At 45.3% G+C, this 24475-nt stretch overlaps 1 protein-coding gene across 1 annotated transcript; it reads right to left on the minus strand.

Moving 5' to 3' along the window:
• Nucleotides 1-4550: 4550 nt before the first annotated feature.
• On the minus strand, nt 4551-6319 carry LOC125506073 (patatin-like protein 3). The gene is made up of 3 exons (XM_048670949.1): nt 5307-6319; nt 5153-5215; nt 4551-4793 (listed from the first exon to the last, which is right to left on the minus strand). The coding sequence occupies exons 1-3, from the start codon at nt 6243-6245 to the stop codon at nt 4596-4598; spliced, it is 1200 nt and encodes a 399-aa protein (XP_048526906.1). The 5' UTR covers nt 6246-6319; the 3' UTR covers nt 4551-4595.
• Nucleotides 6320-24475: the final 18156 nt, after the last annotated feature.

Raw genomic sequence — 24475 nt, forward strand, 5'->3', positions numbered from 1 at the left:
CAGCCAAATAGATGTATAGTCTTATATGTATCTGATGATGCCGACCGGGGCCCTTGGCCCAGGCCAAGGTGGCCTACCCCCAGAGCCGGACCTGAAGATAGATACCGCCGTCTTCTTCCTTGAACATCCAAGCACATACTCGAAAGTTATACAACCGTGCTATACGTACGATAAATTCCCCGTCCAACACTTACGAGTAGAGACAAATCGTTGATGATTCAGTTTGTGGGCCATATCATTTGTAGTCTGGTCGTATCACTGTACGACGAAAATGAAACGTACGCAGAGCAGTTTCGAAAGTTATACCACCTTCGAGATGTCAACATTAATACTGATTCCATAGGTTTGAATAGGCTCCACAAGAAGCAAGCGAAGGAGGAGGCCTTTCTCGTCGTCGAGGAGAAGGAGGAGGATCGCCCTTATGGGCTGGAGGCCACGCAAAAGGATCCTTTACTCGACTAGTGCCCGTATTGAAATCCCAAAACACACTATTTTTGGGATATCCAAAATGCTCACGTACAGATCCTGTATGAGAAGCCAATGGCTCGTCCACCCCATCTCATCATCGGGCGTCACGTCCTTCCGGTCACCGCTATGTTAAGGAGACATTAGATGAGCGCTACACCACCTACGACTCGGTCGTCCGTCATGGAGAAATCTTCAAGCATATCGACATCGGGAAGGTGTCACGGACGAAGAGCGACCGCACCATCTGGCTCAATTACAAGAAGAAATAGGTGGACTTGGTGGCGAAGAGGGAGCGTTTAGATGGCGTGATATTCGCCTACGCGAATTGCGTCGTATTGGGTCTTCTCCTTCTCAAAAAAGTCGTCCCCAAACTTGACGACGATGATGCGTAGGAATGGGACGAGGACGAGGTCACCGGACCTTCACACCACCGCCGGTAAAGGACGAGTTGACTCATCACATATTCCTGTGCCGCATGCACTGCATTTGTCGTCGTTATGATAAGGAACAACTAGTGCTTCTTCCAGTATGTCAGTTTAGTAAAGAAAAATGTTGTTGATCAATTTTTCTACCCCTATATCACCACTTTCTAATGTAGTATTATCTCGAATTAGTGTTTTAACCTCTGAATTTGAGTGTGTGAATTCTTGAGTTAATGCACCAACAAACAGAAAAATTAAATAGAAATAAAGACCATATTATGCCGACTTTGTGTTTGTGCACAACAGTCGTAGTCTTCATATCCATATGAAGCACACTCCATCCCTTGGGCCGCTAAAGTTACTATAAAAATTAAGAGTTAAGGCCACATAGAGCATCATGCGTGCAAAACAAGAAAGTGCACTGGACAATGAAAACAGTGGAGTGGATTGGACACGGGAGAGCATTTGTGGCTCTCGGATGCCACAAACCCCTATATGAATATAGCATTAAAAACATATTAGGAAAATTCGAAAAAATCTGACATTTTGGGATATGAAACATGGGTGCCCGTTGTACACACGTGTTCAGTTTCATGGGGAATGGGTACCGGTGGTAATGTCAGTAAAAAGACAAGAAAAAACATATATGTAGAAACAAGTAACGTATGTCGGACCGTAATTCTTGCGCCGCGGATACCACGGGCATCCGTTCCCCATGAAATTGAACACGGGTGTACAATGGGCACTCATGTTTTGTATCCCAAAGTTTCATTTTTTTTAAATTTGCTGATATATTTTTATTGCTATTTTCATATAGGGGTGTGTGGCACCCGAGAGCTTCTGTACACACGGGTCTGAACAGTAAATAAAAAAACAATTCAAAAAATTCATAATTTTTTAGGCATTGAATATACTCATGTGTGCAAAGTCGTGCAAAATTTCGTGATGTTCGGACATCTAAGAAGCTCGTGCAAAAAAACAAATTTGGGTGTGTGAGAAACTTTGAAAAATAAGACTATTCACGGCCGGTGTTTTTGGTGCAAGCTCCTAAGATGTCCAAACACCTGAGATACAGGGATCTGGGTGGCTCCTCCCCTCGCAACCCTCCTCCCCGCAACACTAGGCGGTTGCCACCAGCCTAGTCAAGATCTTCTCCTCCTCCCGCGACGCTCCTCTTACCGAGATCCTAGCCGGCCACCGCCATACTCCTCCCACCGATCTCTCTCTCTCTCTCTCTCTCTCTCTCTCCTTTGTCGATCCTCGAGGTGGCTGCCGGACAAGGTCATGCAGCGCCCATGGTGGGGGCTGCGGGGATCAAATACCCGATGGTCTAATGGGCCAACGACGAGGGATCCCCTTCGGGGAGGCCTGTGCTGGTTGCTGGCCACCGAGCATGGCGGCCAAGGCGGAGTCCCTTGGTCGGACGACAAAGACGGTCGCCTCCATGGCCAGAGGGTCATCATGGGTCGGTCTTCGGCGTGCTCTTAAGCAATGGTTGGTGGATGCGGTCATGGATCTGATCCCCATTCAGACCTGCCACTGTGTGGCCCTTGGCCGGCAGGTGGCACATGCAGGGGTCGGTGAGGGGCAGTTGGAGGTCCTCTATTGGAATTTCGGTGGCTGTGTGGGTCTTCATGGCGCTGCTCCGCGCAGATCTAGCCAACTGCAGAGTCGAGGTGGCGCGAATGCTGGCAAAAATTGTGCTGAATTCGGTCATGGCGGACGATGGTGTCGTCTTTGACATGGTTTCCTTGTCGAGACATCACCGTTGCAGTCTATATCACCTTGCTCGGGCAGCTCCGGGGAAAACCCTAGATCTGGGTCACCCGGATCGGATGATGTCGACGCCCTTGGTGTCGTTGTCCCTCTTGGGGGCATCGTTTTGGTGCTGGTGCTGGATGGAGGGAAGAGTTGATGTGGTGTTGCATCTACCGCATCGACGACAAGGGGTCTCAGCGGCACGGCACGCTGGAGTCTCGGCGATGGACGCATGTGGAGACAAGCGCGGGGTGGCGTTGTATGGCGTCATGGTGGTGTCGAGGGCAGGTGGGCCTGACAAGGTCAATGTGTTGATCCCACCTGAAGATGGGATGGCGGAAGGTGGCGGGGGTGGATTCTAGAGTGTGTGTGCATGTATGCACGCCGAGGATCTGCTAGACCGGTTGATGCTCTCGGCTCGCCGTGGGGTGGTTGGGCGAGGCTACCGGTTAGATGTTGTCTGTCGATGAGAGATCGATCAGGGCACATCACTAAGCTTTTAGGTGTAGCGATAAAGGTTGTTGGAAAGATGGCTCTGAATTGATCCATTTATTTGTTTTGTCAGGCTCTATTAAATAATTTAATGAAAATGGCTGCATGCAACCACCTTTTAGAAAAAGAGATGTTTTTTTGCCGGATAGAAAAAGAGATGTTTAAAGACTATAAAAATTTACACGCACCTTGGGCATATGAGCATAAAAAATGCCTAAAATATTCAGATTTTTTATTTTCGAAAATGTTAACGACCACACGTGTGGGCGTTAGCCAACTCGTCCACACGCTTTCATCACCGTCTACTAATTTCTGCACGAATCTTGGCACGAATTAGCTGATTTTGTATGCCACGTAGGACAACTCACGTGTGTGGTGTGTAAGAGAGGTCACCCACACATCCGTTTTACCACACGGAGGGGCCGGTGTGTGGGCGTTTAGCAGTTTGCCCACACATCAATTTTTCAGTCACGCACAAGGGCTGGTGTGTGGGCGCTTGCCATCTCGCCCACACACCCGCCTCCTCTCCCACACCCAAGCTGCCAGTTGCCATGCGTTCTGCAGTGTACATGGCAACTGCCCTAGTATGATTGCAAGTAGATGGCAACTTTTTTTTACCCGAACATGTCAGTTGCCATATGTTTTGCATGGTACATGGCAAACTGCCCTAGCGTGCACGTAAGCAGATGGCAACTCTTTCTTTTTAAATGCCAACTGCCCTAGCGTGCTTGTAAGCACATGGCAACTCTCTCTTTTACCCGAATATGTTTTTTGCCATGTCTTTTTTTGTAGCGCTACATGGCAACTGCCTAGTGTTAGTAGGTGGCAACTCCTAAAGTTTTGAAATCATGGCAACTACAGTAGACCATACCACACATGACAACAGCTGTAGTTGTCCAAAAAATGGCAATCTGGAATTTTGACCTGACATGGCAACTGCAGTTGAGCAAACATGGCAACTGTAGTTGTCCGACATGGCAACCGTAGTTCAGCGACATGGCAACTGCACTTAAACGAACATGGACGAGGGTCCGGCCCTTGGCAACTGCGGGGCGCGCGGTAAAGTGTCACGTGGGGCGTGCGGGACCACGAGGTATGAGGCCTGACATACCGGGCGTGTGGGCGTTATCTATTTCGCCCACACGCACACATGTAAAAGGGGCCGGGAGGGAAAAAAGAGGCGTGTGTGCGCTAATTATTTTGCCCACACACAGACGTGTGGGCTGGTCCTCTTAGGCACCACACAGAACGTGTGGGCAAATTCTTTAACGCCCACACGTGTGGCAGTTATCGGCGTTCTTTATTTTTAAGTTTATTATTCAATGTGTAGATAATAATCGTGCACCTTTTAAATTTCCTAAATGATAAGTGTCATAGGTGTGACGCTGTTTTAAATTATCAGTGGCCCTATGATGTGAATCCACTATATTTCTTCATAAATAAAAGTATACAAATCTAAGACTGTTTTGCACAAGTTGTGATTTCGCGGCGGTTGCGCTCCTTGACGAGCTCGTGCGCGAACTGTTCCAGCTTCTCGGCGTTGGTCTGCTCCGCCAGCTTCTTCCCGCGGAACAGCACCGACTCCATGTTCTTCTGCGACAGCATCTCCTCCGCCGCCACCGCGCATCGGCTCCCCCGCGGCGACCCGATCGCCTGAAGAAACTCAAGTGACATCGATCATTAGGCTAGTCATAGTGGGGATAACTTAGCTAGTAACTTAACACACCCCAAGACAATTTTGTTTATGTAACAAGTATTTAATGAGAAGAGAGGTGTTTTGAGTAACATAATATGTTACTGTAACATAGCGCTTTCCGAGGTAAAACGAGTCTATAAGGCAATAAATGAAACAATCTATGACACTACTATTAAAATACTTTGCAGTATGGAGGTAGTAACTTAGATTAGTGACATATGCATGACATTAATATAAGTTACTCCCCACTATGACCAGTCTAAGTTTTATTATGACAGTAACACTAGCTAGTAGTTGGTCTGGGAGTGGCACTGACCTGGATGCGGGTGTAGTTGCTTGTCCGGCTATGTCCGAACGCCATGGCCACTGCTTGATCCACCTGCCGCATACATGTCGGCAGAGTTAGGGCAGGATGCATGCAAGATAGGACTACGATGGTACTGAATTCTAGTGCCTAGATGTTATCGTACCATGTCGGACACGCCCTCGGCGGCGATCCTGACGATGTCGGAAGTCGAGGCGCCCTCGCCGCTGCCGATGGAGATGACCAGCAGGTTCTCCACGCCGGAGGCCAGCGGGAACTCGCGCTTGTTGTTGAGCACGTGCGTGATGGCCGCCGCCGTGGGGTTGCCGAGCGCCACGCCGCCGCCCACGGCCACGATGCGGGTAGACCCGTCGCACGACCGCACCTCCACCGCAGATGACGAGCGGCCCGACCCGGCACACGTGGCGGCGCACACGTCGCGCAGGCGGAAGTCGTACGCCGGCGTCTCGACGGCGTCGGCTCGGGAGAAGAGGAACGGGGCCCCCGTGGCCAGGTCGTAGCACGGGACGAGCACCGGCCGCGCCGTGTCCCGGAGCGTGAGCTCGCCGAACACTTTGCGGAACGCGGCGCCGCCGGCCGGGCGCCGGAGTAGCGCGCGGAGGCTCCCGGACGAGGAGGACCAGCCGCGGCGGAGGCTGCGCACGAGGAACGCGAGCGCGTCCTCGGCGGAGTAGAGCGGCCGAGCGTCGTCCTTGCCGCGCGCCACCAGCATGGCCGCCAGCACGCCGCCGGAGCCAGAGCCCGCGGCCACGTCGAAGAAGTCCGCCAGACGCGCCTTGGGGTCCCCAGTGCGCCGCCTCAGCGACGCCTCCAGCCTCACCAGCGCCGCGCCGGCGAGCAGCCCGTCGGCGGCGCGCCCACCGCCGTCTATCGACAAGATGCACACCTTCCCGGCCTGCGCCCGCGGGGGCGTCGCCTTCCCGACCACCGCCGCGGACGCCGGTGTGAGAGGCGAGCCACCGGCGAAGAGAAGCTTGGGGTCGTCGTAGCCGAACAGGAACTTGCTCTCGAGGATGGAGAAGATCTCGTAGGTGAGCTTGTCCACGTCCATGGAGGCGGGTGGCCCCACTTGAGCCGCTTCCATCCTCTGGTCGACGCCGGCCGGAGCGCGCGCGCCAAGCTGAGAGTAGGGGTTCTGCGTTCTGCTGTGTGCGCACGGGGCCGGGTGTGGAGAGCAGAGCACCGAGCAGTTGCCGGCTTTTTATAGCTGCGGGAAGGTAGACGGAGGCGTGGGTTCGTGGCGTTGACTCGTCCGACCGGTTGTGGCGCGAGCCGAGACCGCGCACCAGTAAATATAATATACTTTTGGACTCAACTATAAATCTCACGTCAGATTTTTTTACCATGACAAACCAAACGTTTTCTTATGACAATTAATATTTGTCACTAAATTTGTCATCCTTGCGCCAATATAAAATGCCGTAAAAAATATTCAATTTGCCATGCATAAAAATCTAATGTCAGATTTTATTACCATGTACTTTTTCGGTTTTGCCAAACCACATCCATCCATGCTACTTTTTTAATACAATAATTTATTTTCTTATTTATATAATATGTAGAGTAATGAGGAATTTCACTTATACTCCCTCCATCTGGATTTATTAGGCCCCTTGTATTTTAGGTCAAACATTAATGATCTATTTGAATACAAAATATATAAAGCATGTGCTCCAAACAGTATATTATCGGATTTGTATTTGAGCTTTCTGCGGTATAATTTGTGCATAGTTTACATTTTATTACTTAATTTCACTGTTTAAGAATTCATCTAATTAATCAGTTAGTGGGCTAGTTAATTGCTACTTGTAGGGTGACCGAATCGAATAGTAGCTATTTGTCGCGTTAACTTATCCGGCCGATTAACTGGCATGTTAGACTGATTAATTGGTTATCAGGCCTTGAAAGGCTTAAAGAAGGGGAACGTGAGCTAACCGTGGTCTGGCGTTGGTAGTGCTCCGCCTCCAAAACGATTGAGCAAGTTATCTGATCCCACGAGGCTTCGATAATGTCTCTGAGTTTGGACACTTGGATCCATCTAACTCTCCACTTGCTGAGGTGGTTGTAAACCTGGGTGGAGGTCATCTCCCGGCCACAGAACTCAAACACATATGAGCTCACACATCTTGTTAAGCACGAACATGGGCATGAATGACTGCCACTTCTTGTCGTTCCCCCTACCATCCTTCGTTGCCTTTGTGGCTGTCGTTTGTGTAGTGGCAGCAGCAGCATCATCATTTGGCACAACAACCACAAATGTTGTAGGCACAAAAGGAGGACCCATGCCTGAAACCTTGAATAGATCTGAATCAGGAGGCATCTGGTCCTCGATCGGGGGCTGGGAGTCCTCGATATAGGACAGAGGGAACCGACTCTCGGACAGGACAATGGCCGGAGTAACCTCTTTGCATTTGCGTGGTCATATCCTACAATCATAGCAGACACATGGACAGTAAGCATAGCACACACTACCAGACCATCTAGCTCAACACAACACGATACGACTAGCATACATCAAAAAACATTCTACCAATCCATCACAACTAGCTACCGATCCATTGTATTCAACACTACGATACAACCCTAGCATGCTACAAATCCATCACCAATAGCTACCAAAAACATCACAATCACATAGATCGGCAGTGTACAATGCTACCATAGATCAAACCCTACCACATGTTCTCAGATCAAGCCCTACCGCATGCTCTCAGACCTAGCTACAAGGAGTACATGGAAGGGGTTGATTAAACTCGCAGAGGCCATCGCTGTAGCTCAAGGGAGACACAAAACATGTTGGAGAAGAGGAGGACAAGAGTCGCCGCCGTCGCCGTGGACCGCCGGCCGGAGAAGAAGCGTCGCTTACCTGCTCGTCGGTGCATATGCGCGTTGGAGAAAAAGTCGAAAGAGGGGAGAATAGTGGCGGGAGTTTTAGCGGTGAGGCAAAGGGGGCTATATAGGGCGACCAAATTGGCGGGAGGTAACCCGAAATCCTCCCGCAGATTTTTCGGGCGCGCGAGCTCGCGTCATCTCCGTGGTTGTATGAGCACCGCGCCGCGTTCCCCTCACCTGCTTCGGTCAACCAAACAACTCATTTTTTTTCGTGTAGGTGTGGTTGGACCTCTTGCGGGCAACCAAACACCTTACTGTTGTTGTTGCAGGTGCTCTTGCTGGACAGATTTTGTGCCGCAACGACAATAAGATGATCGAGTAGCGCGATCGTGATGGATGGTGCATGCGCGGAGCAGTTGCTTGCCGGCTCCAACGATTCCCGGCCCGGCGGACCGACCGGATCAGCGGCCGTCAGCCACGACAAAAAGAAATGCAGCTTTGTAGCTATAGACGCCAAGCTCGCTAGGTCCCCGGCGTGACGGACAGTGCGTGAATTAGCGTACGAACGAGGCACACGGGTCGGAGATGCGCTAGCCGCAGCTGATCGCCGACGCAGAGGGGCCGGCGCGCGGCGCCGCGCGTGCCTGGGCGGGCGCAGGGGCCCTGCCGAAGCAGTACGAACGTGAGACGTATCATCCGGACGCATCGGCGCCCCGCCGGGCGCGCGCGGGGCGCTGGCACCGCATGCATGTGCGCACCAGGCCGCCCGGGGTATGCGCCTCACCTGGCGCGTATACTATACTCATCGATCTGGATCTCCCTCGCGACGTACGTACCGCGGCTGACAGTGGCAGTATAATTAAGCCTTTTTTGTTCCCGTGTCTCCTCTCCACGACCACGATCGAGCGTCGGCCGTGGCGGGATGCTCCCCACGTCGTGCTGTCCGGGCCGACGGTATCCTATGGCGCCGCGCGTGCGTGCGTGCCTTGCCCCTCCGATCTCGCCCGGCCGGACTGGGATGGCCGATCATGCATGCACATGCTGACATGCACCTCGACCAATCCTGCTTGCTACTGCTCCTCCCATGGTACAGTTAATTACTGGTGTTTCCTGCATAGTATTCTCTCGAACTGAGCTGCAGATCATCAGAGTTCCATCGGCATCTAACAGGATGTGTAATATAGTACTCCCTCTGTAAACTAATATAAGAACGTTTAGATCATTACGAGGAAGTATCACTACCAGGGGACATGCAGTGGAGTGGGGCTATTAGCAATTGGCGTGCACGTACACGCACGAGCACCTGTACTGTACCTACGCGCGAGTACTTCACTTGCTTAGCTTAGATTGTGGTAGTGCTAATGCTAGACTAGTACTAGCAGTTAATTAATTGTGACTTCTAGTGCTGCAGTAGCATCAATCTAGGTGGAGGTGGTTGCCTTTTGCAACTTGCGCATTACTCTTCCTTCTACTCCATTCCGCGTGTACCGCATCGATCTCAGATACAGCCGCAGCTTTGGTGTGTACATACGTACCCTGATGCCTAGTGATGCTAGCATGTGTGGAGTGGGGTGGAGTAACCTGCTCCCTCGTTATTATCCACAAAATCTCAACGCTACAGAGAGTGGCCGCTCCCACGAGAGAGACAGAGAGATGCTAACTCTCTGAACTCAATCTTTAGGGCCGGATCTCGGTGGTGGGCGGTCTGGTCCCTAGATCATGTTGCCCAAACCACCGAGACCAAAGCAAGTAACACGACATTGTTGGCGTTGTTAGGGTGTCAAATCCGTGTCACTGTGCACCATAACACAGCAACGAGGGTACGTGCCTGCCTACCTCACTAGCTCAAAAATGGCGAGTCCAAGATAGCTAGCTAGATGAGGTGATATATGCCTATCAACCAATTCCCCTAATTAATTAAGGTCGTACTATCAAAATTCTCTTGTCCTGATTGACTAATAATAATAATAAGATAAGAAAATTGGACTTATTTGGTACGCTGTTCGGCTGATTAAGGATTTTAGACGCACGCATCCGTGCCCACCTTTCGTGGGAAATTAATTAGAAGATGGTTGGTGTGTTGCACTCGCAGCAAAAAAGCTTAAACATCCACTGTTCAGCCGGAGCGGAGGATATTAAGAATGCACTGTTCACATGCACACGAGCTAAGGCGGTCTGGGCAGCACAAGGCCTTGCTAGATCGTTCGCGGTCCGGTGTACTTGAGTTCCTCATGTGTGATCACTCAACTGAGATAGTGTATGATGGCCTGATCGAGCTGCCGAAATTGATAACAACTAAGAGTTGCTTTGTATGGTGACAGCAAAGACAACATGTTCGAAGTGAAACGGTACAAGATCAACAACGGACAGCAGCGGAGATACATGCATTGCCCCTTAACTTCGCACGAGCGGCTGGGAAGGCAACTCCTAGTCCTAGCTTCGCAACAATTACTCCGGATGTGGATGCTTCGTTCAGCTAGGGCTTTCACTCAGGATCAAGTGGAGCTGTTATCAGAGATCACAAAGGTGATTTTATCGCAACATCCATCTCACGTATTGAGCATGTGGCAGATGTTGAATCAGCATAAGCAGCGGCACTTCAGGAAGGATTGAAACTAATACAAACTCTGGGATGCAACAATGTTTTAGTGAGGATGGACAATGTCATCGTGGTCGATGTTGTACGTCTTAATGAGGGAGATTCTATGGTGGTGGCTTCAATACTAGATGATTGCAGAGAGTTACTGTGAGATTTCAGGAAGGTTACTATCAAGCATTGTATAGAGAATCTAATTTAGTGGCTCACGAGCTAGCTGAATGGGGGTGTGCAAACAATCCGACTGTGTGGATGGACGCACTTACGAGTTTTATTGTCAAATTTTTAGCAGATGATCTAAAGTATTGTTTGAAGTTAATAAAGCTAGTCATGAAGACCTTCTCATAAAACAAGGCTTACAACTTGACCACTTTGCTTTGCTTTCTAGCATGTCAACATTGTCTATTCAGCTACGTGTGCATACGGGTGATTCATTTTGTTGATTCCATTCATGCTCCCATGCTTTGCTTTCTACTATGTCAACATCTCGTCTATTCAGCTATATGTGTGCATGGGTGATTAATTTTGTTGATTCCATTCATGTCACAAGGTCATCTATTTTTTTTTGAATTGGTTTGAATTGCTTACCACATATATCACATGGTGACAAGGTCATCTATTGGTAATGTGTGACCACAATAGACGACCATACCAATATTCCGGTCATAGAGGAAAAAATATTATGGTCCTTTTACGGTACACCTAATTAATTAGTGGACAAACGGATCAGATCAACCAATACAATAACACAGTTTGTGTAGTATTTAGACCCCGAACAAATCTTGCAACCCCAAAGGGGGTACTACGGGAAGGGAAAAATTTGGAGTTGCGAGTGCATACGAAGAATGGGACACAAGACTCTGGCGAATGGGCATATCAATTTCGTAATTAGACACCATCTCCATCAGTTGCGTAGGTGAGAGATAGGTTATGCTTGGTTTCCATTCACGGTGACAGCATGGCGGACATCTCTTTTGCACCTTTTATCCTCTACGTCTAGCTGTCTAGCTGGGATCCTACCATCCCTCATCGTCCCTTGCTTGGATCATAAACCTCTAGCAACGAGTGTGTACCAGTATTTGACTCTAGGAACATATGTTCTTAAGTAGAAGGAAGCTGATATATAAACAGAAAGACCATTGCTTCACCTTCACAAATTCATAGGAGACGACAAGCCTCATCTACATGATCGATTGGTTCGGATAGTTCATCCATTATCAATCAATGAATCATGCTTGACAGAATTCAATCAAATCATTCGTGCTTCAAGAATGTAATGATCAAGCCACAATCCACGCTTAACATCGCAACTAACAAAAAGAAACTAGGTGATTTCAATTCTGTGAAACGTCAACTGAGTTGCAGAAGGCAGACGACTGGCCGCATATGGGGATTGCGACCTATGAGCACACGAAAGGATTGATCAAAAGACTCAAAAAAACGGATGGACAAATTACCCTTGCTGAGGAAACAAGAAATACCTAAACAACCCTACAAAATCAATCGTTAGACCCAAACTAATACTACACCTTGATTCAGTAGTAAGAGGTAGCGTAAAAATATATCAATTTATCCTTGTTTGGATGGTTTACCCACTAGTTTAGTTTTATGGCAAATACCGACCATGGACCAGCAAAATCTTCAGTAAAATTCTTGCTGGCCACATCTCTCATTCATTTGACTCAAATTAGACACACCCTAAAAGTCTAAATATGTACTTCCTAATTAGCCTTTTGTCTATGTACTACCAATAAATAGACCATTGGTTACAAAAAGCTTGATCTCTATGTATATGTGGAAACATAAAGTAGTGGTCCTTGAAGCTTGCATGCCTGCAGGTCGACTCTAGAGGATCCCCGGGTACCGAGCTCGAATTCGCCCTATAGTGAGTCGTATTACAATTCACTGGCCGTCGTTTTACAACGTCGTGACTGGGAAACTTTTTTGTTATGGAAAACAGAACCAGGAACCCAATTAACAATAGATGATACCCCGCACGTTGCTCCAGAGGTTATACGGAGCATTAAAATTTATAGTAATAATATGAGAACTAAAACCGAAAATAAATAGGATTTATTGTTGATGTTATTATACGTTTGAACACTAGTAGAAAAGGAGGCAACGGTCCAGGCTGGGTCAGCCCATTAGTCCCGGTTCAGTCTAGAACCGGGACTCATGGGGGCATTGGACCCGGTTCGTGAGCCCAGGGGGCCGGCCGGGCCACATGGGCCATTGATCCCGGTTCGTCTGGACCTTTTGGTTCCAGTTGGTGGGACGAACCGGGACCAATGGCCTCGCTCCTGGCCCACCACCATTGGTCCCGGTTGGTGCCTTGAACCGGGACCAAAGGCTCCCCTTTAGTCCCGGTTCATGCCACCAACCGGGACCAATGAGGTGCCTATATATACCCCCTCGCGTAAGAGCAGAGCACACTGCTCTGTTTTTTTCTGGCCAAGGGGGAGAGGGCTTGGTGGTGCTCTAGCTCACCTCCTATGCACACAAGGTGTTCGATGGAATGCCCGAGCCACACTACTTAAGCTTTCTCCTCTCCAAGCTCGACCTTCAAACTCCATTTTCCTCAATATTTGTCTAGGTTTAGTGGTCCGTCACGCCCCGTCCCCGTCTTCACCGTCGTCGATCACCCGCGCCGAGCTCATCGCCGGCACCACCGTGGTGAGCCTCTTGTTCTTATCTTCTTTTTGAAAGGAAAAAATATTCTTACTTGTATGTTTACATAGATACTTGTATTATTTTCTTACTTTTATTATTGCATCTTATATAGTGCGATGGTTTTGTAATCCGCCCCTGTCGGCCCTCGTCCTGTCTATGATTCGGATGTGGTATATATATTATCTTTATAACTATTGGTTCATTTATTGTTTAAGAAAATTATGCCGACCAACGTGACATAGATTTTATTTATGTAGGATGTATGTGAATCAGAAATTCCAACCGACCCTATTGTCAAGAGGTTAAATTTAGTTGAAGAAGAAAACAATTTGTCGAAGGAAAAAATAAAAAAAAATTGAGGAGGAGAAGATGATATTGGAGTTGCATGTTCCGGATGTCGTCGATGATCACAAGATCAAGATGGATGCAATGCGCTTGAAGATTAGAAAGATTAGAAAATATGCCATTTATACCGAGGCTTGGTATCATTATGCCGTTGGATCAATTGTTACCTTGGTTGCGATTATGATCGCATTTGTTTTCGCATTGAAATGTTTTACATAGTTTCAATGTATGGTTTAATTAATTAGATGCTCTGGAGTGCTATATGTTGTTAGATGAGAACTATGTATGTACTTTGGTTTTAATGTGATGATGAACTTCTATTAATTTGGACACTTAATTATATATAACGCACGTAGATGAACCGGCAATGGATGTACGGTGACAGACACACCTCCGAGTACATTAAGGGCGTGCATGAGTTTCTCGATGCGGCTGAGGTAAACAAGCAGAATGGTTTTTTATGTGTTGTCCATGCACTGAATTTGAGAGTACGAGGTCTTACTCTAACCGGAAAATCCTTCACTCCCAACTGCTTTACAAGGGTTTCATGCCACACTATAATGTTTGGACGAGGCATGGAGAAATATGGGTTATGATGGAAGACTACGAAGAAGGAGAGTACGATGACAACTATGTGCCCCCTGAATACGTTGATGCTGCAACAGGGGGAGCTGGTGAAGATCAAGAGGAACCAGACGATGTGCCCAATGATGCTGCAACGGGTGAAGCTGCTGAAGATCAAGAGAAACCAGACGATGTGCCCGATGATGATGATCCCCGCCGGGTCATTGTCGATGCAAGGACGCAATGCAAAAGTCAAAAGGAGAAGCTGAAGTTCGATCGCATGTTAGAGGATCACAAAAAAGGGTTGTAGCCCAATTGCGAAGATGGCAACACAAAGCTCGGTACCGTACTGGAATTGCTTCAGTGAAAGGCAGAGAATGCTGTGGCTGACAAAGGATTTGAGAAGCTGCTAAAAATATTGAAGAAAAAGCTTCCAAAGGATAACGAATTGCCCGACAGTACATACGCAGCAAAGGTCGTATGCCCTCTAGGATTGGAGGTGGAGAAGATAGATGCATGCCCTAATGACTGCATCCTCTACCGCGGTGCATACAAGGATCTGAACGCATGCCCGGTATGCGGTGCATTGCGGTATAAGATCAGACGAGATGATCCTGGTGATGTTGACGGCGAGCCCCCCACACTAGTAGAAAAAGGGTCAAACGTGAAGCACATTAGTGCCGGTTTGAATTAGAGCCGGCACTAATGTGTACATTAGTGCCGGTTCGTGGCGGCGATCAATAGTACCGGTTCGTGGCGAACCTTTAGTACTGGTTCGTACCACGGACCGGTACTAAAAAGGCTGTGTCAGCCTGCGGTCAGGCTATGGCCCCACCATCACCATTTAGTGCCGGTTTGTACCACGAACCGGTACTAATGAGGTTATGGCAAGCTGTTTTTAGTCCCACCTCGCGAAGAGAGAGGGACTAGGAGCGGTTTATAAGCCCTGAGTGCAGAGATGATGAAGAAGAGGCTCAATGCTCACGTTGCTTAGCTTCAAGCCTTCAGGAATATGGTAGACTGCACGGAGCTATGCGCAGTGCAATTTACACTATTCCGAAAGGCTTGAAGCAAATTAACGAGCATTGCACCTCTTTTTTATTTTTAATAACTTATTACAACTCCGGACTTCTTCTGTTATGAAAAACTAATTGCACGTTGGCATTTCTTTTTTTTGTAACTTTGGTTATAACTCCAGACTTTGACCATCAAATTTTGCAGAAAAGAAAAAATAGCAGAAAAGAAAAAAAAACTATAGTTGAAAAGAAAAAAACTATATAAAAAAACTACTCAGAAATAAATAGAACAAAATAAATATAGCAGAAAAGAAAAAAAACTATAGCTGAAAAGAAAAAAACTATAGTTAGCAAATGAAAATATAAATAGAACAAAATAATAGAAAAAAATAGAAAAATATATAGCTGAAAAGAAAAAAAACTATATAAAAAACTACTCAGAAATAAATAGAACAAAATAAATATAGCAGAAAAAAAAAACAATGAAAAAAAACTATAAAAAACTACTCAGAAATAAATAGAACAAAATAAATATAAGAAAAGAAAAACTAGCGAAAAGAAAAAAACTATAGTTGAAGCAAATTAACGAGCATTGCACCTCTTTTTTATTTTTAATAACTTATTACAACTCCGGACTTCTTTTGTTATGAAAAACTAATTGCATGTCGGCATTTCTTTTTTTGTAACTTTGGTTATAACTCGGACTTTGACCATCAAGTTTTGCAGAAAAGAAAAAATAGCAGAAAAGAAAAAAAAACTATAGCTGAAAAGAAAAAAACTATATAGAAATAAATAGAACAAAATAAATATAGCAGAAAAGAAAAAACTACTCAGAAATAAATAGAAGAAAAAATAAAGCAGACTAGATGAAAAACTACTCACAAATAAATAGAAGAAAATAAATAAAGAAAAAACTATACAAAAAAACTACGCAAAAATAAATAGAAGAAAATAAAGCAGAAAAGAAAAAAACTATAAAAAAATTGGGGCGCTGCCCTGTGAGCCTGCTAGGCCATGGGAGTGCAATTACAGGCCTTAAAGGCCCAGCAGACTCACAGGGCAGCACGCAGAATTTAGGCCCACAAGCCTGCTATATAGAGGAGTTCGAAGAGGTCGCCGCGGCTGGGTTTATAAACCAGTGCGGCTGCCCTTCGCCCGGCGAGGTGGGACTAAACTTTGGGATGGCAGCGCGAGGCCTTTAGTACCGGTTGGTGGCTCCAACCGGTACTAAAGACAACCCTTTAGTACCGGTTGGAGCCACCAACCGGTACTAAAGACCTGCTCTTCCCGCCTCTTGGCCTGGCCAAAGTTGGCCTTTAGTACTGGTTGGTGGCTCCAATCGGTACTAAAGGCATCTTCTATATATACAACACTTACGAAAATTCAGTTAGATCTCCCCACTTCTTTCGTCTCCAACCTCTCGCGCGCCGCTCGAACCCGTCGTCGCTGCCCGTCGCCCGTCGTCGTCGCTGTCTCGCGCCGCCGCCCCGAACGCCGCGCGCCGCCGTCCGTCGTCGTCCCGCCGCGGTCCCGTACGTCTCTCGCTCTCGCGTAACCGCCGCGCCGCCGTCCGTCGTCGTCGCACCCGGCCCGTACGCGGGCGCCCCCGCCCGTACGTACGCCGCCGCCCCCGCCCCGTACGTCGGCGCCCCCGCTCGTACGTACGGGGCGGCGGCGTACGGGGCCGCACACATACACACATACACACACACATATATATACGTACACACACATACACACACATTAGTCGAACTAGTTTATTTTTAGTAAGAAAATTGTCGAACTAGAGATTTGAACTAGTTGAATAATTAATATAACTAGTTTATTTTTAGTAAGAAAATTGTCGAACTAGTTTATTTAGGTATATGAGATTTGAACTAGTTCAATAATTAATATAACTAGTTTATTTTTAGTAAGAAAATTTAGGTATCTGAGATTTGATGATCTAATTAAAATATTATTTGTTAATGAGTTTTTCTGTTTATTTAATTTTTTATATATTTTGAGTTTATATAAATGTTAGATTAATGTAGAATGTTAGATGAATTAGATAAAAAAGTTAAATATATAGTAATGTCAATTGTTAGAGATGAATATATTTAGATATATTAATGTCAAATGTTAGATGAATATATATTTAGCTAGATATTAATTAATGTTAGATAGTAATAGGTGTTTAATGTTTCACCTATATGAACATAGGAAATGTCATCTGACGACGAAAAAGATTTCATTATGTGCGAACACTGTGAAGACCAGTGCGGCCTGTGCGACAGAAATTTCCTTGTTGATGGTAGGCGCTTCAGCATCAAGCTGGATGAGACATTCGAAGTTGATACAGTAAGTCACTTTGGCAATATTTATTATTTAAATGCAAAACTTATGCTTCATTTGCTTCAACTTATAATTTTAAATTTTCACTATTCTACTAGCGCATCCCCTGCCATGCAAGAATCTTTGTCTTGGATAAGATAGGTTTTAGTGCTATAGATGATATGGAGGTAAAAAGAATTTACTTGAAGACGGAGCATGGGTATACTTTCAACGTCAAATTATATAATGAAGACACACACAACCATTTTGAATGCAAAACTTGGCAAGCACTATGCAAGGCTTATGCATTTGAGCCTGATATGGTTATCACCTTTGATATTCGTCCGGAAGATGATATTAAAGGTAATATAGACATCTGGGTCGATGTGCAAACGCCTCCAGTTCTACCATTATGTGAGTTTTTCTCAACCATGCATGCATATGTTTATGTCTTTGATACAGTTTATTCAAAAATAGTTGACAACTAATTTGTATTGTCAGCTTATTTCGGTTCAAGCAAACATGTCCGGTGCTTGGTAGACAGGACGTACTACTGCCCCGGGGCTCAACTAAACTGCGAGGAGATAAGTCATTATGTTTCATGGCTTGAGGATCTTAATACTGTCAAGACAATTTTTTTTCCTAAACTTAGAAATGTTAGTACTCAAAACGTGCGACCAATGGTGATCGTATTGAACTACGGTCACATCTATAATCGAAAGATGGTAAGATTTTAACTATTTGTCCTTAATTAGTGCATCTTTTGCATACATTATTTTTGAAGCTAAACTTTCATTGCTTAGTATATTAATTACTATATACGATGTTCTTCAACAGGGACTTCCGATGACAGTTGTGCCTCAGTGGATCGAGACTAAAGGTGACATGTCAATGGTTAGCTTACGGCCAAGATATCCTACATTGCACATGAGTGCATTCAGGATTTCTGAAAGCGAAGAATGCTTAATAGTGAAAGATTGGAGCAAAATTGTTAATTATCGCAGAGAAGTACTAGGGGGCAGCAAGGAGAAGCGCAACCCAAGATTAGGAGATAGATTCATCTGCATGCTCCAGTATGATGAATCAGGAGAGCTATACATGTTCTATGTTATTCTACCTGAGAGGGAGCAGCAGGAGTAGCTACTAGTTCATGCTCTTAATTAGTACTTGTCTCCTAAACTTCGATGTTGGTGATAATTATGTTGAACTCGATGATATCTTTGCTTCTGTCACAAAGTGAATGTTTCCTCTTTAAGCTAGCCAGTGTTGGTGATGATTATATAGCTAGCGATAATGACTATGATGATTAAATAGTGGTAATTAGACGACTACGATGATTTTTAGCTAGCTAGAGTTTATTTATTTATTAATATGCGATGATGATGATGATGATGATGACGGCTACAACTCATTATAACGTAAAACAATCCTAAATCAAATTGATAACACTAATTTAATTGAAAAATAAAAAATAAAACAAAAACCCACAAACATTTAGTACCGGTTGGTGTTACCAACCGATACTAAAGGGCTCCCGGCCCCCGGAGTTGGCTCGTGCCACATGGTTTCCCTTTAGCACTGGTTCATGCTGAACCGGTACTAAAGGGGGGGGCTTTAGTGCCCACACTTTAGTGCCGGTTACTAAACCGGCACTAAAGGGCCTTACGATCCGGTGCTATTGCCCGGTTCTGCACTAGTGCCAGGAAGAGGGTTCCTACGAAGGTGATGTGGTATGCTCCTATAATACCACGGTTGAAACGTCAGTTCAGAAACGAAGAGCATGCCAAGTTGATGCGATGGCACGGTGAGGACCGGAAGAAAGACGAGAAGTTGAGAGCACCTGCTGATGGGTCGCAGTGGAGAAAAATCGAGAGAAAGTACTGGGATGAGTTTGCAAAGGACCCAAGGAACGTATGGTTTGCTTTAAGCGCGGATGGCATTAATCCTTTCGGGGAGCAGAGCAGCAATCACAGCACCTGGCCCGTGACTCTATGTATGTATAACCTTCCTCCTTGGATGTGCATGAAGCGGAAGTTCATTATGTTGGGTTTCGTAGTAATTTTAAAAAATTTCCTACGCACACGCAAGATCATGGTGATGCATAGCAACGAGAGGGGGAGAGTGTGATCTACGTACCCTTGTAGATCGACAACGGAAGCGTTTGGTTGATGTAGTCGTACGTCTCCACGGCCCGACCGAAGCACCGAAACTACGACACCTCTGAGTTCTAGCACACGTTCAGCTCGATGACAATCCCCGGACTCCGATCCAGCAAAGTGTCGGGAAAGAGTTCCGTCAGCACGACGGCGTGGTGACGATCTTGATGTACTACTGTCGCAGGGCTTTGCCTAAGCACCGCTACAATATTATCGAGGACTATGTTGGAAGGGGGCACTGCACATGGCTAAGAATATGATCACGTGGATCAACTTGTGTCTCTAGGGGGTGCCCCTGCCTCCGTATATAAAGGTTCAAGGGAGTGGGGCCGGCCGGCCAGGAGAGGCGCGCCAGGAGGAGTCCTACTCCCTCTGGGAGTAGGACTCCCTCCCTTTTCCTAGTTGGAATAGGATTCGTGAGGTGGGAAAAGAGAGAGAGAGGAGGGGGGCGCCGGCCCCCTTTCTCCTTGTCCTACTCGGACTAGGGGTGGAGGGGCGCGCGGCCCAGCCCTGGCTGCCTCTTCTCTTCTTCCACTAAGGCCCATATACCTCCCGGGGGGTTCCGGTAACCTCCCGGTACTCCGGTAAAATCCCGATTTCACCCGGAACACTTCCGTTATCCAAACATAGGCTTCCAATATATCAATCTTTATGTCTCGACCATTTCGAGACTCCTCGTCATGTCCGTGATCACATTCGGGACTCCGAACAACCTTCGGTACATCAAAATGCATAAACTCATAATATAACTGTCATCGTAACCTTAAGCGTGCGGACCCTACGGGTTCGAGAACAATGTAGACATGACCGAGACACGTCTCCAGTCAATAACCAATAGCGGAACATGGATGCTCATATTGGCTCCTACATATTCTACGAAGATCTTTTATCGGTCAGACCGCATAACAACATACGTTGTTCCCTTTGTCATCAGTATGTTACTTGCCCGAGATTCGATCGTCGGTATCCCATACCTAGTTCAATCTCGTTACCGGTAAGTCTCTTTACTCGTTCTGTAATACATCATCCCGCAACTAACTCATTAGTTACAGTGCTTGCAAGGCTTAAGTGATGTGCATTACCGAGAGGGCCCAGAGATACCTCTCCGACAATCGGAGTGACAAATCCTAATCTCGAAATATGCCAACCCAACATGTACCTTTGGAGACACCTGTAGAGCTCCTTTATAATCACCCAGTTACGTTGTGACGTTTGGTAGCACAGAAAGTGTTCCTCTGGCAAACGGGAGTTGCATAATCTCATAGTCATAGGAACATGTATAAGTCATGAAGAAAGCAATAGCAACATACTAAACGATCGGGTGCTAAGCTAATGGAATGGGTCATGTCAATCAGATCATTCAACTAATGATGTGATCCTGTTAATCAAATGACAACTCTTTGTCCATGGTCAGGAAACATAACCATCTTTGATTAACAAGCTAGTCTAGTAGAGGCATACTAGTGACACTCTGTTTGTCTATGTATTCACACATGTATCATGTTTCCGGTTTAATACAATTCTAGCATGAATAATAAACTTTTATCATGATATATAAGGAAATAAATAATAACTTTATTATTGCCTCTAGGGCATATTTCCTTCACATTATGATGCCAGTTCTCATCCAAGGCCCTAAGCAGCCTGGCAACGACATTGATGTGTACCTAAGGCCATTAGTTGAAGAACTTTTACAGCTGTGGAATGGAAACGGTGTACGTACGTGGGATGAGCACAGACAGGAGGAATTTAACCTAAAGGCGTTGCTGTTCGTGACCATCAACGATTGGCCCGCTCTCAGTAACCTTTTAGGACAGACAAACAAAGGATACCACACATGCACGCAATGTTTAGATGACACTGAAAGTATATACCTGGACAAATGTAGGAAGAATATGTACCTGGGACATCGTCGATTTCTTCCGACCAACCATCAATGTCGAAAGAAAGACAAGCATTTCAAAGGCAAGGCAGATCACCGGAAGAAGCCCGCCATGCGTACCGGTGATCACGTACTTTGCTATGGTCAATGATTTACACGTAATCTTCGGAAAGGGTCCCAGCGGACTAGCTGTTCCGAATGACGCTGAGGGACACGCACCCATGTGGAAGAAGTAATCTATATTTTGGGACCTACCCTACTGGAAAGACCTAGAGGTCCGCTCTTCAATCGACGTGATGCACGTGACGAAGAACCTTTGCGTGAACCTGCTAGGCTTCTTGGGCGTGTATGGGAAGACAAAAGATACACCTGAGGTACAGGAGGACCTGCAACGTTTGCACGAAAAAGACGGCATGCCTCCGAAGCAGTATAAAGGTCCTGCCAGCTACGCTCTTACCAAAGAAGAGAAAGAAATCTTCTTTGAATGCCTGCTCAGTATGAAGGTCACGACTGGCTTCTCGTCGAATATAAAGGGAATAATAAATATGCCAGAGAAAAAGTTTCAGAACCTAAAGTCTCATGACTGGCACGTAATTATGACGCAATTGCTTCCGGTTGCATTGAGGGGGCTTCTACCGGAAAACATCCGATTAGCAATTGTGAAGCTATGTGCATTCCTCAATGCAATCTCTCAGAAGGTGATTGATCCAGAAATCATACCAAGGCTAAGGAGTGATGTGGCGCAATGTCTTGTCGGTTTCGAGCTGGTGTTCCCACCATCCTTCTTCAATATCATGACGCATGTCCTAGTTCATCTAGTCGACAAGATTGTCATCCTGGGGCCCGTATTTCTACACAATATGTTCCCCTTTGAGAGGTTCATGGGAGTCCTAAAGAAATATGTCCGTAACCGCGCTAGGCCAGAAGGAAGCATCTCCATGGGCCATCAAACAGAGGATGTTATCGGGTTTTGTGTTGACTTCATTCCTCGCCTTAAGAAGATAGGTCTCCCTAAATCGCGGTATGAGGGGAGACTGACTGGAAAAGGCACTCTTGGAAGAGACTCAATAATATGCAGGGACGGATATTCTTGGTCTCAAGCACACTACACAGTTCTACAGAACTCTATCTTGGTGACCCCGTATGTCGATGAACACAAGAACAGTCTGCGCTCCAAACACCCGGAGCAGTGCGACGACTGGATTACATGTGAACACATCAGGACTTTCAGCAGTTGGTTGGAAACACGTCTCAGAGGTGACAACACTGTTTGCGATGAGCTGTACTTGTTGTCCAGGGGACCATCTTTGACTGTATTGACTTACAAAGGATACGAGATAAATGGGAATACATTTTACACGATCGCCCAAGATCAAAAGAGCACCAACCAAAACAGCGGTGTCCGCTTTGATGTAGCAACCGAGAGCGGAAATGACACATATTATGGTTACATAGTGGACATATGGGAACTTGACTACGGACATGATTTTAAGGTCCCTTTGTATAAGTGCAAATGGGTCAATCTGTCAGGAGGCGGGGTACAGGTAGACCCACAGTACGGAATGACAACAGTGGATCTGAAAAATCTTGGGTACACTGACGAACCGTTCGTCCTAGCCAATGATGTGGCATAGGTTATGTATGTGAAGGACATGTCTACCAAACCGAGAAAAAGAAAAGATAAGGAAGCGAATACATCATACGATGTGCCAAAGCGCCACATAGTTCTTTCAGGAAAAAATGATATCCTGGAAGTGGAGGGCAAGACAGACATGTTTGAAGATTATGAAAAGTTTCATGAAATTCCTCCCTTCAATGTCAAGGCTGGCCCAAGCATCCTGATAAACGATGAAGATTATCCATGGTTATGGCGCAATAAGCAAATGACACAAGCAAAGAAAAAGTGAAGACTTTCTCCCGCAACTATTATGATGATACCATGCCAACTTTGTAACACACGAGTATGCTATGCCAATTTTTTCAGAGTTCATTTGAAAACTATGAACTTAGGTCGAATTTTCTCTATAGGTGCATCTATGTTCATTTTTTAGTAAAGTTAATCACAAACTTGTGATTCACACAAATTTCAAAGAATTCAAATTTTAACTATTCAAATTTGAAAACTAATGGCACTAACAAAAAATTTATAATTTTTCTAAAACTAATGGTACTAACAGAAAGTTTATAATTTTGCTGACCTAAAAGCAAAAAGAATTAAAAAATAAAGCAAAAAACAAAAGAAAATAAATAATACAGAAAACAAAACAAAAAACTGGAAAAAAAATAAAAATAGCAACAATAAGTATTTTGTTGCAAGTAAAAACAAAATAAAATAAATAAAGCAACAAAGAAAACAAAAAAACTCAAAAAGTGTTTCCAAATTTGAAAACTAATGGCACTAACAGAAAGTTTATAATTTTTCTAAAACTAAAAGCAAAAAGAATTTAGAAATAAAGCAAAAAACAAAAGAAAATAAATAATACAGAAAACAAAACAAAAAACACTGAAAAAAATAGGCACTAAAAGCAAAAAAACAAAAAAAGTGTTTTCAAATTTGAAAACTAATGGCACTAACAGAAAGTTTATAATTTTTGTGACCTAAAAAAAATTCACTAAAAAACTATAATTATTTTGTTCTAAGTAGAAAATGAAAAAAGAAATAGCAAAAAAGAAAAAATGCCTATAATATTTGTTATGACTAACTAAAATTACCAAATTGAGTATAATGATAAAACACAATAATATTAAATAGCAGGAAAAAGAATGACTCAAAAATCAATTTTTATAGTAAAGTTATTCATAAACTAGTGATTCACACAAATTTTAAAAAATTCAAATTTAAACTATTCAAATTTTAAAACTAATGGCATTAACAGAAAGTTTATAATTTTTGTGACCTAAAAGAAAAAAATCACTAAAAACTATAAGTATTTAGTTCTA

This window comes from Triticum urartu, chromosome 5 (assembly GCF_003073215.2).
Source record: "Triticum urartu cultivar G1812 chromosome 5, Tu2.1, whole genome shotgun sequence".
NCBI classification, from domain to species: domain Eukaryota; kingdom Viridiplantae; phylum Streptophyta; class Magnoliopsida; order Poales; family Poaceae; genus Triticum; species Triticum urartu.